The 11,613-nt window shown below is 45.7% G+C and overlaps 1 protein-coding gene across 1 annotated transcript; it reads left to right on the top strand.

Annotated features, from left to right (window-relative positions):
• The first annotated feature begins 2,820 nt into the window (after positions 1 to 2,820).
• On the top strand, positions 2,821 to 5,290 carry SOX17 (SRY-box transcription factor 17). Its single transcript, XM_010388000.2, has 2 exons — positions 2,821 to 3,366; positions 3,977 to 5,290. The coding sequence occupies exons 1-2, from the start codon at positions 3,060 to 3,062 to the stop codon at positions 4,906 to 4,908; spliced, it is 1,239 nt and encodes a 412-aa protein (XP_010386302.1). The 5' UTR covers positions 2,821 to 3,059; the 3' UTR covers positions 4,909 to 5,290.
• The last annotated feature ends 6,323 nt before the right edge of the window (positions 5,291 to 11,613 follow it).

Raw genomic sequence — 11,613 nt, 5'->3', positions numbered from 1 at the left:
GCCTCCACACTGCCCCCCGAAAATAAATGACAAGCGAATGATCAGAAGAAATGAGATCTAACTGGGTCACAGTATGTAAAAGGGACTAGAGTTGGAAGGCCACCACAATTCTCCCCCGTAAATTCGTAAACTGAATTTATGATCCCAGGGAGGGTGTTGTAAGTAGGGGGAGGGGCGCCCAAATCTACTCCAACCTATGATGTGTACTTTCACCTGATTTCTCTTACCCGACCAAGATCAGTCCCCAGGAACAAGGGCGAATAAAAATAGGGAAACTCGGCCGGGCGCGGTGGCTCACGCCTGTAATCCCAGCACTTTGGAAGGCCAAGGCGGGCGGATCACCTGAGGCCAGGAGTTTGAGACCAGCCTGACCAATATGATGAAACCCCATCCCTACTAAAAATACAAAAATTAGCCGGGCGTGGTGGCATGCGTCTGTAATCCCGGCTACTCGGGAGGCTAAGGCAGGAGAATCGCTTGTATCGGGGAGGTGGAGGCTGCCAGCCAAGATCGCGCCATTGCACTCCAGCCTGGGCAACAAGAGGGAAACTCCGTCTCAATAAATAAATAAGTAAATAAATCAATAAAATATGGAAATCCCACGTTTTCTTCCCCATCATTTTCTCCACTTTCTTGGCTCCCAAGCGCACCTCTCCAGATAATGAGTTGGGTGAGGAAGAGCATGAGAATGAAGAAAGTGTACAGGGCTAAATCTGCATGTACATTTTTTGGACTCACACCTGGATTGTATTTCCTGTAGTGTCTTTTAAGGAATTAGTCAAACAGATTAGACAGATAAAAATGAATTCTGGATCAGACATTGTTTTTAATTTTCAATGTTTATTCTAGGAAAACTCCTTAGTTCATAAAAGATTTTGTGTTAAGAGAAAATTCTGCTTTGAGATCTTTGAAAAATATGTATTATTATCCAGAAAAGTTAGCAAAGATCTCAAAAAAAAAAAGCCAGCAAAAAACAAGGTACCACGTGGTTAATTTGTAGATTGCTCTCTCTCCTCCTGTAGTTTTGTTGCTTAATAATTTTCAGTGTGCTCTTGCTTTATTCTGAAGCCCATTTTTTTCCAGAAAAAATAAAGCTTTAAAAGAAAAGTACACCATCATTTAAATTTGTCTAAAATCAACTGCTTTCAAAACTACCAAGTAAAAGTAACATCCCTCCATGATTTCTTTACGCAGATTTTTTTTTCTTGTTTGAATCTTAGAGACACAGGAACTAGAAACACTTTCTTAACTTGTCTCCTAGTCAAGACTTCACAGATACTTGCAGAATTAAAGATAAGTTGGCTTAAAACAATTGTGTAAGAGTTCTTTTGAGAAAAAGCAATGCCAGAGAAACTGAAGGCCAGGAGTTTGCAAAAGTTTTGTATTTTTGTGGATGCCACTAAAAGCAAGACTGGACAGACAGTCTTGTTGTTGTAGTATCACACTCAAAGCAGCAGCATTTTACTTCTCAGATCCCAGGTGTAAGCTCTACTTTTTTATCACGCCTTCATAATAAAGAAAATCTGTTCTGGAGATTGGTATATTGATTTCTTTGCAAAGTTATCTCTAATTATGCAGGAATGGCTGTTGGTTGCCCTCAAAAACCAACACAAATACACAAACACACCAGCCTCTCTTAGTGATTAAGAGCTGCAAGCCTGAAGGCAGACTGCTGGGTGTGAATTCCACCTTCTCAATGCTGTAGTCTCCAGCAAGTTCCTTAACTTCTCTGCCTCAGTTTCCTCTCCTGTAAGATAGAGTCTACCTCAGGGTTATTATGAGGATACACTCCTTTGCTAATGCCGTAGCGCGCTAGGAATAGCAGTGGCAGGCTGTGTCATTTCTTAGCGCTGTATAAGGGCTTGTTTTAAAAGTCCCACTGAAAACTTTTTTTTTCCAGATCGAAACACAAGTTTAATAGTCATTCAGATTTCATTCCAGTCTAAATAAACGTATAGAAATCTAATTATCTGCCAGAATAACCATCTTAAACTGACTCTAAGAACCACAGTTACTTTGCAGCTAAAACAGATTGTTCTCTTCCCCCTAACAAACTCGGACATTTAGACAAATATTGCTGCTGTCTTTACATTTTAGAAATCAGTATTAAGGCTCACCTGTTACTGAACACATGCGAGAAAGTTTTGTTATGCGTATCTTATATGCATCTTGTACACATTTTCATACTTCACGTGATGTGTATAATAAGATACACAGTAAAAACTGGTTTGTCATGAGTAAATGCTTTATTCTTCAGAGTGATGGAATACTGGATCCAGAACGTCGTTCCGTATTTAATCTTGCTTTAGAAAATTAGGATTTATCTTGGACACAGCATTTTGAACATAACACAGGCAAGTTAAGTCCTGGGGGAAAAATTGTATTTTTAAATTTATTATCAACGGTGTCTTTCGCATTCGAGAAAACACATTTGAAGAAGATGCCCGTGCAGTTCCTTGGAAGTAAACTAGGTCACCCACCACTGAAACACCCTCGGCTTCTACAAAAAGATGTGCTTTAAAGAGAATATAATGGACGCTCAGTATGTTCATCTAAACGACCTTGGGCAAGTACGTCGATTCTAAGGTACAATCAGCCCTCCCAGACGGCTTTTCAAGTCTCCCTAACCCGGGTGGGACAGGACGCTGCGCCAGAACCCGGCTCCCGCTAGTTTTCCCGGGAGCAGGGGTAGCCCTGGGCGCGAGGCCGGGGGAGGGGCAAGGGGCGGGCGTGGGGTTGGACTGGGACTTGGGACTCGGACCACGGCCTGGGCGTGGGCCTAACTACGCGGGACCGGCCCGCCCTCGCCGCTCCATTGGCCACATCTGTGCAGAAAAGGCCCTGCGGCCCAGGGGCGCCCGCAGTGTCAGTAGGTCGCTTGGGGGCCCTGGCCACGCCGCAGACCGCGACAGGCCAGAACACGGGCGGCGGCTTCGGGCCGGGAGACCCGCGCAGCCCTCGGGGCATCTCAGTGCCTCGCTCCCCACCCGCTCCCCCGGGTCGGGGGAGGCGGCGCGTCCGGCGGAGAGTTGAGGGGAGCGGGGCCGGCCTGGAGCGCCATGAGCAGCCCGGATGCGGGATACGCCAGTGACGACCAGAGCCAGACCCGGAGCGCGCTGCCCGCGGTGATGGCAGGGCTGGGCCCCTGCCCTTGGGCCGAGTCGCTGAGTCCCATCGAGGACATGAAGGTGAAGGGCGAGGCGCCCGCGAGCAGCGGAGCGCCGGCCGGGGCCGCGGGCCGAGCCAAGGGCGAGTCCCGTATCCGGCGGCCGATGAACGCCTTCATGGTGTGGGCTAAGGACGAGCGCAAGCGGCTGGCGCAGCAGAATCCAGACCTGCACAACGCGGAGCTGAGCAAGATGCTGGGTGAGTCCGAGTCAGGGACGCAGGCGGCCGGCCGCGCTGGCGCGAATCGCTAGGCCGCTTTCTTAGGCCCCCAACAGTGTTCTTTGCGAGCCTGACGCCCGAGACCAGGGTTGTGCAGCTGCCACGTCCTTTCGTAAGGCTCTCGGTTCCCTTCCCGTTTCCCGTTCTCCGAGCCTCCAAAGTAGCTTTCCGCCTTGCTCTCCGGCTCCCGGATTCCCCAGGTGGCCGGGGGCGTGGGTCCAAAGGCTCTGGGAAGGCGACTTCCCGGCACCTCTGAGCGGCGCGAGAGCACCCTTGGCCCCGAACTGGACCGGTTGTGTCCATCCCTCGACCCCTTCCCTAGCTAGGTGTCCTTTTCTGTTTCTCGAACGACCGGGTGATGGGTGAGCGGAAAGCTGCTTCCAGGAGACCAAAAGAAAGGGGTGCCTTTAGAGGATGGGTGTTCCCCAAGGGCTCGGATTCAGGAGTCCCAGACCTCCCTCTTTAACTTCACCCCAGTTGCGCAATTCAAGGTCTGAGGGGAGAGATGCGTCCGGGTGGGGGAGGGGTCTGGGGCGGGAACGCAGCCGATAAACCCTGCGCCCCTTTCCCGCTTCCTTCCACTATGTAGGCAAGTCGTGGAAGGCGCTGACGCTGGCGGAGAAGCGGCCCTTCGTGGAGGAGGCCGAGCGGCTGCGCGTGCAGCACATGCAGGACCACCCCAACTACAAGTACCGGCCGCGGCGGCGCAAGCAGGTGAAGCGGCTGAAGCGGGTGGAGGGCGGATTCCTACATGGCCTGGCCGAGCCGCAGGCGGCGGCGCTGGGCCCCGAGGGCGGCCGAGTGGCCATGGACGGCCTGGGCCTCCCGTTCCCCGAGCAGGGCTTCCCTGCCGGTCCCCCGCTGCTGCCTCCGCACATGGGCGGCCACTACCGCGACTGCCAGACTCTGGGCGCGCCTCCGCTCGACGGCTATCAGTTGCCTACGCCCGACACGTCCCCGCTGGACGGCGTGGACCCCGACTCGGCTTTCTTCGCCGCCCCCATGCCCGGGGACTGCCCGGCGGCCGGCACCTACAGCTACTCGCAGGTCTCGGACTACGCTGGCCCCCCGGAGCCTCCCGCCGGCCCCATGCACCCCAGACTCGGCCCAGAGCCCGCGGGTCCATCGATGCCGGGCCTCCTGGCGCCACCCAGCGCCCTGCACATGTACTACGGCGCGATGGGCTCGCACGGGGCGGGCGGCGGGCGCGGCTTCCAGATGCAGCCGCAACACCAGCACCAGCACCAGCACCAGCCCCCGGGTCCCGGACAGCCGTCGCCACCTCCGGAGGCACTGCCCTGCCGGGACGGCACAGACCCCAACCAGCCCGCCGAGCTCCTCGGAGAGGTGGACCGCACGGAATTTGAACAGTATCTGCACTTCGTGTGCAAGCCTGAGATGGGCCTCCCCTACCAGGGGCATGACTCCAGTGTGAATCTCCCCGACAGCCACGGGGCCATTTCCTCGGTGGTGTCCGACGCCAGCTCCGCGGTATATTACTGCAACTATCCTGACGTGTGACAGGTCCCCGATCCGCCCCAGCCTGCAGGCCAGAAGCAGTGTTACACACTTCCTGGAGGAGCGAAGGAAATCCTCAGACTCCTGGGTTATTGTTGTTGCTGTTGTTGTTGTTTTTTAAAAGGTGTCTTGGCATATAATTTATGGTAATTTATTTTGTCTGCCACTTGAACAGTTTGGGGAGGGGTGAGGTTTCATTTAAAATTTGTTCAGAGATTTGTTTCCCGTAGTTGCATTGTCAAAAACCCTATTTCCAAGTTCAAGTTAACTACCTTTGAATGTGTCCCAAAACAGCTTCCTCCATTTCCTGAAAGTTTATTGATCAAAGAAATGTTGTCCCGGGTATGTTTTTTCTAGCTTCTAAAAAATAAAATCTGGAATCCTGTTTTTTCGTTCTACTAGTACCTCTGTCACACTAGTTTTATCAAAACCCAGTTTTTAAGATCAATGTTAAGTCTATTAGTTAATGTAAATTTCTCATCCTCTTGAAAAGGGTGAACATAAATGCCTTTAAGGACTATATCTAAAAATAAACATTAGGATGTCTAAGTTTGATGTAATTGTTTCGGGAAGGAAAAAAGAAAAGCATTCTGGAATGAGCCTACTTCATTTCAAGTAATCTTAGTTTTTAAAATGAACGGTTAATTAATATTTTCAATTCCAGTATATCACTTTAAGTAGAAGGGGATGTCCAAGTGATTTTGGTTTTCTAACTGTTGAATCATAAGCTTGACCGGCCCACAGAGTCTTTTCGGGTGTTTTTATCTGTGTTCTGCCATCTCCTTACACTACACTCCTCCGACATTCAGTTCACCTAAATCTTCACATTTTTACACCTTGGGAAGTGGCGTTGCTGGGTTTAAAATAAAGGAGTCACAGAAACTAATCAAAATAAAATGTGCATTATGACAACTTTTAATACACTTTAGCATTTTATTTGAATAATTTTTTTTTGCTTTTAGATTTAATACATAAATGGACGATGGCCCAAACTTAGGGGAGAATCCATGAATGGTTTGTAGTGTCTCTATATCACCATTACTTTATCAAGAAGAAACTGAGTTACAGGGTTGTGAGTAAAAGATGGGTATCAGCTGCTGTAATCAGCCATGCTAATTTGCTGTGGCACGTCTCACCACATTTTACAGATTGAGGCGTAAATGGAAACAGGTGACTTATAATGGGCATTTCCTGTGCCAGATGTTTGTTCAATGCCGTTCTAAACAGTTTGAGCCTCAACAAGCCTGCAGGTTTAGGTGCTATTTTTCCCATTTTGTAAGTGAGGAAAGGAGTCACCAGGCCTTCCCCTGCCACGTATATGAAGGCTTGTGTTACAAGTTCTTTTGACATATTTCTCACCTGTTTTCCTCTGGACCAGGGTGTATTCATAGGCACTGGGAGAATTTACATTCTGTTGGTGACAAACCATACAATTATCCTTAGCAGCAAGTGCTATAGAAAAAGGAAAGGCTTGGAGGATAGCTTACAGCATTTTTATGGGAGAGATGTCTGAGCTGAAATGATTGACTGGATTCTCTTGAAAAAAGGCATGGAATATGTTTTTCAGAAGGGATTCCTGGAATGTGAAGGATAGACAGTTTCAGTGAGGAAAGGTAAGTTTATTTTGTTAGGCATAGCAGGCTTCCTTTAAAAAGGTTAAATTCTAACTCTTAGCTGAGGTGGGTTGTTTCTGCTTCCAGCCTGAGCTCTTTCTCCAGGATGTCCCAAGAGTTCCCAGTAGATGAAGTGGACAGAAGGGCTACCAGGCTAAGTTCAGGGTGGTGCTCAGACTACACTTGGCATTTTCATCATAGTCAGCCCAAGAAGACTCACTCAGCTGTACCCTTGGCTGCCATCTCAACGATATTAAGACAAGTACAGAAAAGAGAAGAGAAAGAGTTCTTAGGGGAAGGATCTAAAGTCCTGTAAATTACATCCCTAACTCCTAGGTGCAGGTGGAAAAGCAGTAAGAGCTAAAATTGTTAAGATATTGTCCATGCATTTACATGGATGGAGGGATTTGTCTTCACAAATAAATTTTTTTGGCATCAAGCCAATTCCTTCTCTTTCCTCAAGCATGCAGATCAAGTGACTGCAGGTAGCAGCTAGTGATTTTTTTTAAACTCCTAATTTTAATTTTTATGGGTACATAGTAGGGGTATATATTTATGGGGTACATGAGATGTTTTGGTACAGATATGCAACGTGTAATAATCACATTACATAGAATGGGATATTCATTCCCTCCAGCATTTATCCTTTGTGTTACAATCCAATTATACTCTTATTTGAAAATGTACAATTAAATTATTATTGGCTATAGTCACTCTGCTGTACTATCAAATACTAGGTCTTATTCCTTCTATGTTTTTTTTTTGTTGTTGTTGTTTTTCCAGTAGTTTTAAATTACCAAAACATTTGGTGTGCTTAAACCCTTTCTCATTTTAAAGTACCGGGATGTGGGCCCTGGTGGCAAAATTAGAAGTAGAGCTTTGGGGTCTATTACAGACCGTTATAGTTTTAAAGTGAACGACAGATTGTAAAACTTCTGCCTAGGTTGAAAGACTCTATGTCATCACCAAGTGCACAGACCACCCCGCCCCCCCGCCCCCCGCCCCCTCACCAGCTATGACATCACCAAATGCGTAAATCCCCTCTGTGACATCAGCAAGTGCCTGGATACCCCCATGACATCACCAAGTATGTAGACCCCTGTTTCCTCAAGTAGAATCAGATGAAGTGACCACAGGTACCAGCTAGTGATTTTTTGAGACAAAATACTAAATCTGTCAAGTTTTTACTGTTTTATTTTGGAGACAAATACACATAAAGGATACATAGCTTTTCTCCCCATATCTACTTTTGGTACTTTAGAATTACATTAGGAGGTAAGAATCCAGCTCTTTTATGAGCTAAGATAGCCAGATTTGATGCCAGTATAGAATGTACATGCCTTTGAGACATCCAGAGCAATAAGGAAGAGGGTATTTTTCCCCCATGAGAATGCTGACTACATCTCTATTAAAGCTACCAGGTAAGTCTGATAAATTACAGATAAACTTGTAAATTACTTATACAAGCAGTTAAGAGATAATATTACAATGAAACAATTTATTTTACTTATTATTATTATCAGTAGATTATTGTATCTTTAGTTTGAATCATGCTGCAGAAGATACCAGCTTGAATGTGTACTGATATTAGGAAAAACACGTACAAGCCAAAGGAATTCAGATAAAATGGAAAGGGGTGCAATGAACCAAAAGACATCATGTCAGCCTAACATTTTAAAATGTCCCATTTCATTTTGTTTTTAATACTGTGCCTGTCACATAATAGATGTTCAACATTCCCTTCCTCCCCCTGTTCCTCTCTGATTTGTTTTGACAATAGTGGACAGGGAGAAGTATTTTACATCCATTATTTCAGCACAAATTTATTTTTCCTGCTTACAAGGTGCTTCCTTCTGGGTCCACAATATTCATCTGAAGAAAAATGGCACTGATGTTCCTACCCAGTCCCCATCTGGAGTAGGCTCAAGTTCCTCCACAGGGTGGGCTCCTAATGGACAGAGTATCTCTTTAGGTCCTCTGGCCTGGGATACAGCAGCATCTCAGTTTCTTGCTATAACACCTATCCCTACCCTCCTTCTAATGAGAAGGTGGCTGTGTGCTTTCTCCGGAATTATCTAGCAGCTTTACGGGAATAATTCAGTTTGCACCATCCTCCATATACAAACACTGAACCCTCACCACTGATATTTCTCCCAGGTTGGTTCAAGATACTGGAAACTACAATGTCTCAGTGCAGCACCTAGTACACAGCAAGTGCTAAATAAGTTGTTGTGATAATAATGATGTTCTTTAATGTAAAAATTTCTCTGTAGCTCAGATTCAAGAAACCATTTGGCTAAATAAAATATTTTAAAAATCTCTTCTTGCTGAAGAAATTTTAGCTTTGACAATCTTATTTCCACTTGAATTGAAGTCTTAAACATTTTGCCAAAGTTGACTTCCTAACAAGTATTCCCCAAATTGATGTTGCTCCAAAAGATGATCTTGTGAGGCCACTCTGTGTGTGGAGGTTCAGATAAGGAAGAAAATAAACATCAGTAGCTGTGCTGTGGATCCCAGTTCTGTGAGTCAGTGCCCTCCCATAAGCCTGATAACTTGTTAGGCAAGAAGAAGAACTGTGGTGCGTATGTAGTGAAGCCCAGCAGTTTTCTGCTCTTGGTTAAGGACTGTCTCATTTTCACTATTACCGGACTTGTCACGGGTAAGTGCTCAGAAAACTGACTGAATAACTTGCTTGGTAGTTGGTACCTCAGTTTTCTCTTGGGAAGCCCCAAGGAAACTCAAGAGTTCCTGCTTTGCCCCCTCTTTTCTATTAGAGACAGTCACCTGGTGGCTATTACTCCTGTCTCTTGAACAATGTGTTTGAACACAAAACTGTAACCTCAGACTGTAAACTACTGGAGCAAGGACTAGAGAATAGCTCTATGAATAAAGCCAGCAGTGTCTGTCCTCCGGAAGAAGACAAATCTCTGCACTTTGAATCAGAGGTTCACCTGGCTCAGAAACTTAGCTTTGTGAGTTTGGAGACATCACTGACCATTTCTGCACTCCAGCCAGCTCATCTGTAAAAAGCAGGGGTGATGGTAAAACATCTTGCCAAAGTTGACTCTGGATAATGACGAAAGCCTCACTGAATTGTTGTAGGGATTAGATGAGATTACGCTGAAGGGAGTGCCTCAGTGCCACAGAAAGTGATCTCTCCCTCTCTCGGGCTTCCCTATCTTTTGATTTTATGTATCTCTTTCTATCTCAGCTGACTTTGGGAATGTAATTCCATTCTTCCATTGGGAAAGAAAAAACAACAGTAACTCACCTCCCCCAGGTGCTTTCCTTAGTGGAATGATAATTTTATAGCCTTGTAAGATTGTCTGTGTTTGCTGGAGACACAGCATCTGTGTTTTACTTTGTGCTTTGGACAGCTCAGCTTAGTCTCTTTGATTATAAAATGAGAAAAAAATAATTGTCAGTTGGAGAACTTTGTATAGAATGTCTTAATACATAGGAACTCCCATTTTGCATGAAAATCTTAAGATCTTTATAAAAGGGACAGTTAACTGGGACATAGTGAATGTGGTATCAAGCTTGCCAACATTTATCTTTCTGTTAGCCCCTCCTCCCACCAGTATGGTTTCTGAAGTCCTGAATCGTATTTCCATGCCGTTTACTTTTTGAGAAGTGAACAGGGTCTGAAATCTTGAGGATGAATAAGCAGAGTGTAATGGGGAGAACGGCAAATTAAGAAAATATTTTGGCTTCCAGTAGTTCCAGGTAATACTGAAACGCGATTCGCAGGCTTTTAAATCCCTCAGTCCTCAGAAGTTATTTCTATGAACTGATGGATGTGGGCAGACTGATAGGAAGAAAATTAGTAGACACCAGCAAAATGGAAGGAGCAATTTTATAGCTGCCCACTATATAGTGGATTCTTCTGCTTTTTAAAGTAAATATTTGTTTGGGCGTTTGAATTCAATAGTAAGGATCAGAGGTGCACGCATGTGCACCAATAATATTGATCTGAAAAAGCTTACTGAGATTACAAGAAGGAGAAATAGAAAATAAAAATTTAGGTTTGTAGTTTCAATAAAGAGACTGTGGACATAGAGAACGTATAGTTTTATTCATTTAAAAATAATTTAAAAAAATGTAAATGACACACATGCTTACAAAAACTCAAACAACATTGCAGATGGGCTTGTAATACATACAGAGTTGTCAGAAGTTTCCATCTCTCCCCAGCCCCAGTTCCACAAGTCAGAATCAATTCCTTTTTTCTTCCCTCTACTGGGCATTACCTACATTAATAATTCTGCTTGTCTAGTGGTTAATTAATTAATTTGCCTGCATGGCTAACTTTAGGCTTATGAGCTTTAGACATTTACTTTCTGCTAGAACAGCTAAGAATTTCCTGACCCGCTCTTCTTCAGAATGTTGTTACATCTTTATTTCCACTTCTGTTATTGTCTTTTAAAATCCAGGACTACATACCCTTTTCTAGTTCCATCGCGAAGCCAGGAAGTCTTGATTCCTCACTGGGAAAGGTGAGGACATCGATGCCTCCACCCTTCCCTGAAGCACTCCTCTCCTCTTCTGCGGAGATGGATTTTTCAAAACAGACTGGGGTAGGGGGGACAGCACACAGAATATTGATGCACGCGTCATATGAAAAGCACACAGAATATTGATGCACGCGTCATATATACATACACACACACACACACACACACACACCTGCAAAGTGCTGTTATATATATGTGTGTATATATCCATTCCAGCATTATCAATCCCAGACAACTGGGGCCGTTACTGCCGTGCTGTGACTTTAAATTCACTCACTTCTTACATCCACTAGGAAAAGAGGATTTGTTTCCCTAAATCCTATAAAAGGGGCAAGCCTTAGGCGCAGTGGCAGCCCCGTTCCCCGCACCCTCCTGCCCTCGGGTCCCGGGAGTCCCTCCTGCGCGGGCGTACGAGGCCCTAGAGGTCACCGGAGCGCGCTCCCCTCGCCAGGGACCTACACTCCTCCCGCTGCTACATTAGGGCGCATTAACAAAGCTCCGGATTCACTTTAACTTAAAAGGTAAAAGATTTTAGGTCTGATGGGGGAGTGGGGCCAGGAAAGCTCGGCCAGCTTGGC

The sequence above is a fragment of the Rhinopithecus roxellana genome, chromosome 9, assembly GCF_007565055.1.
Source record: "Rhinopithecus roxellana isolate Shanxi Qingling chromosome 9, ASM756505v1, whole genome shotgun sequence".
NCBI lineage: Eukaryota > Metazoa > Chordata > Mammalia > Primates > Cercopithecidae > Rhinopithecus > Rhinopithecus roxellana.
The sequence above is the reverse complement of the archived record's forward strand: the minus strand, read 5'-3'. Positions and strand labels throughout refer to the sequence as shown.

What these genes read in the sequence shown, in the direction of transcription:
- SOX17 (XM_010388000.2), top strand. Translation starts at nt 3,060, where the DNA reads ATGAGCAGCCCGGATGCGGGATACGCCAGTGACGACCAGAGCCAGACC. An exon ending in GGAGCTGAGCAAGATGCTGG is followed by an intron (nt 3,367 to 3,976) that starts GTGAGTCCGAGT and finishes TCCACTATGTAG; the next exon opens with GCAAGTCGTGGAAGGCGCTG.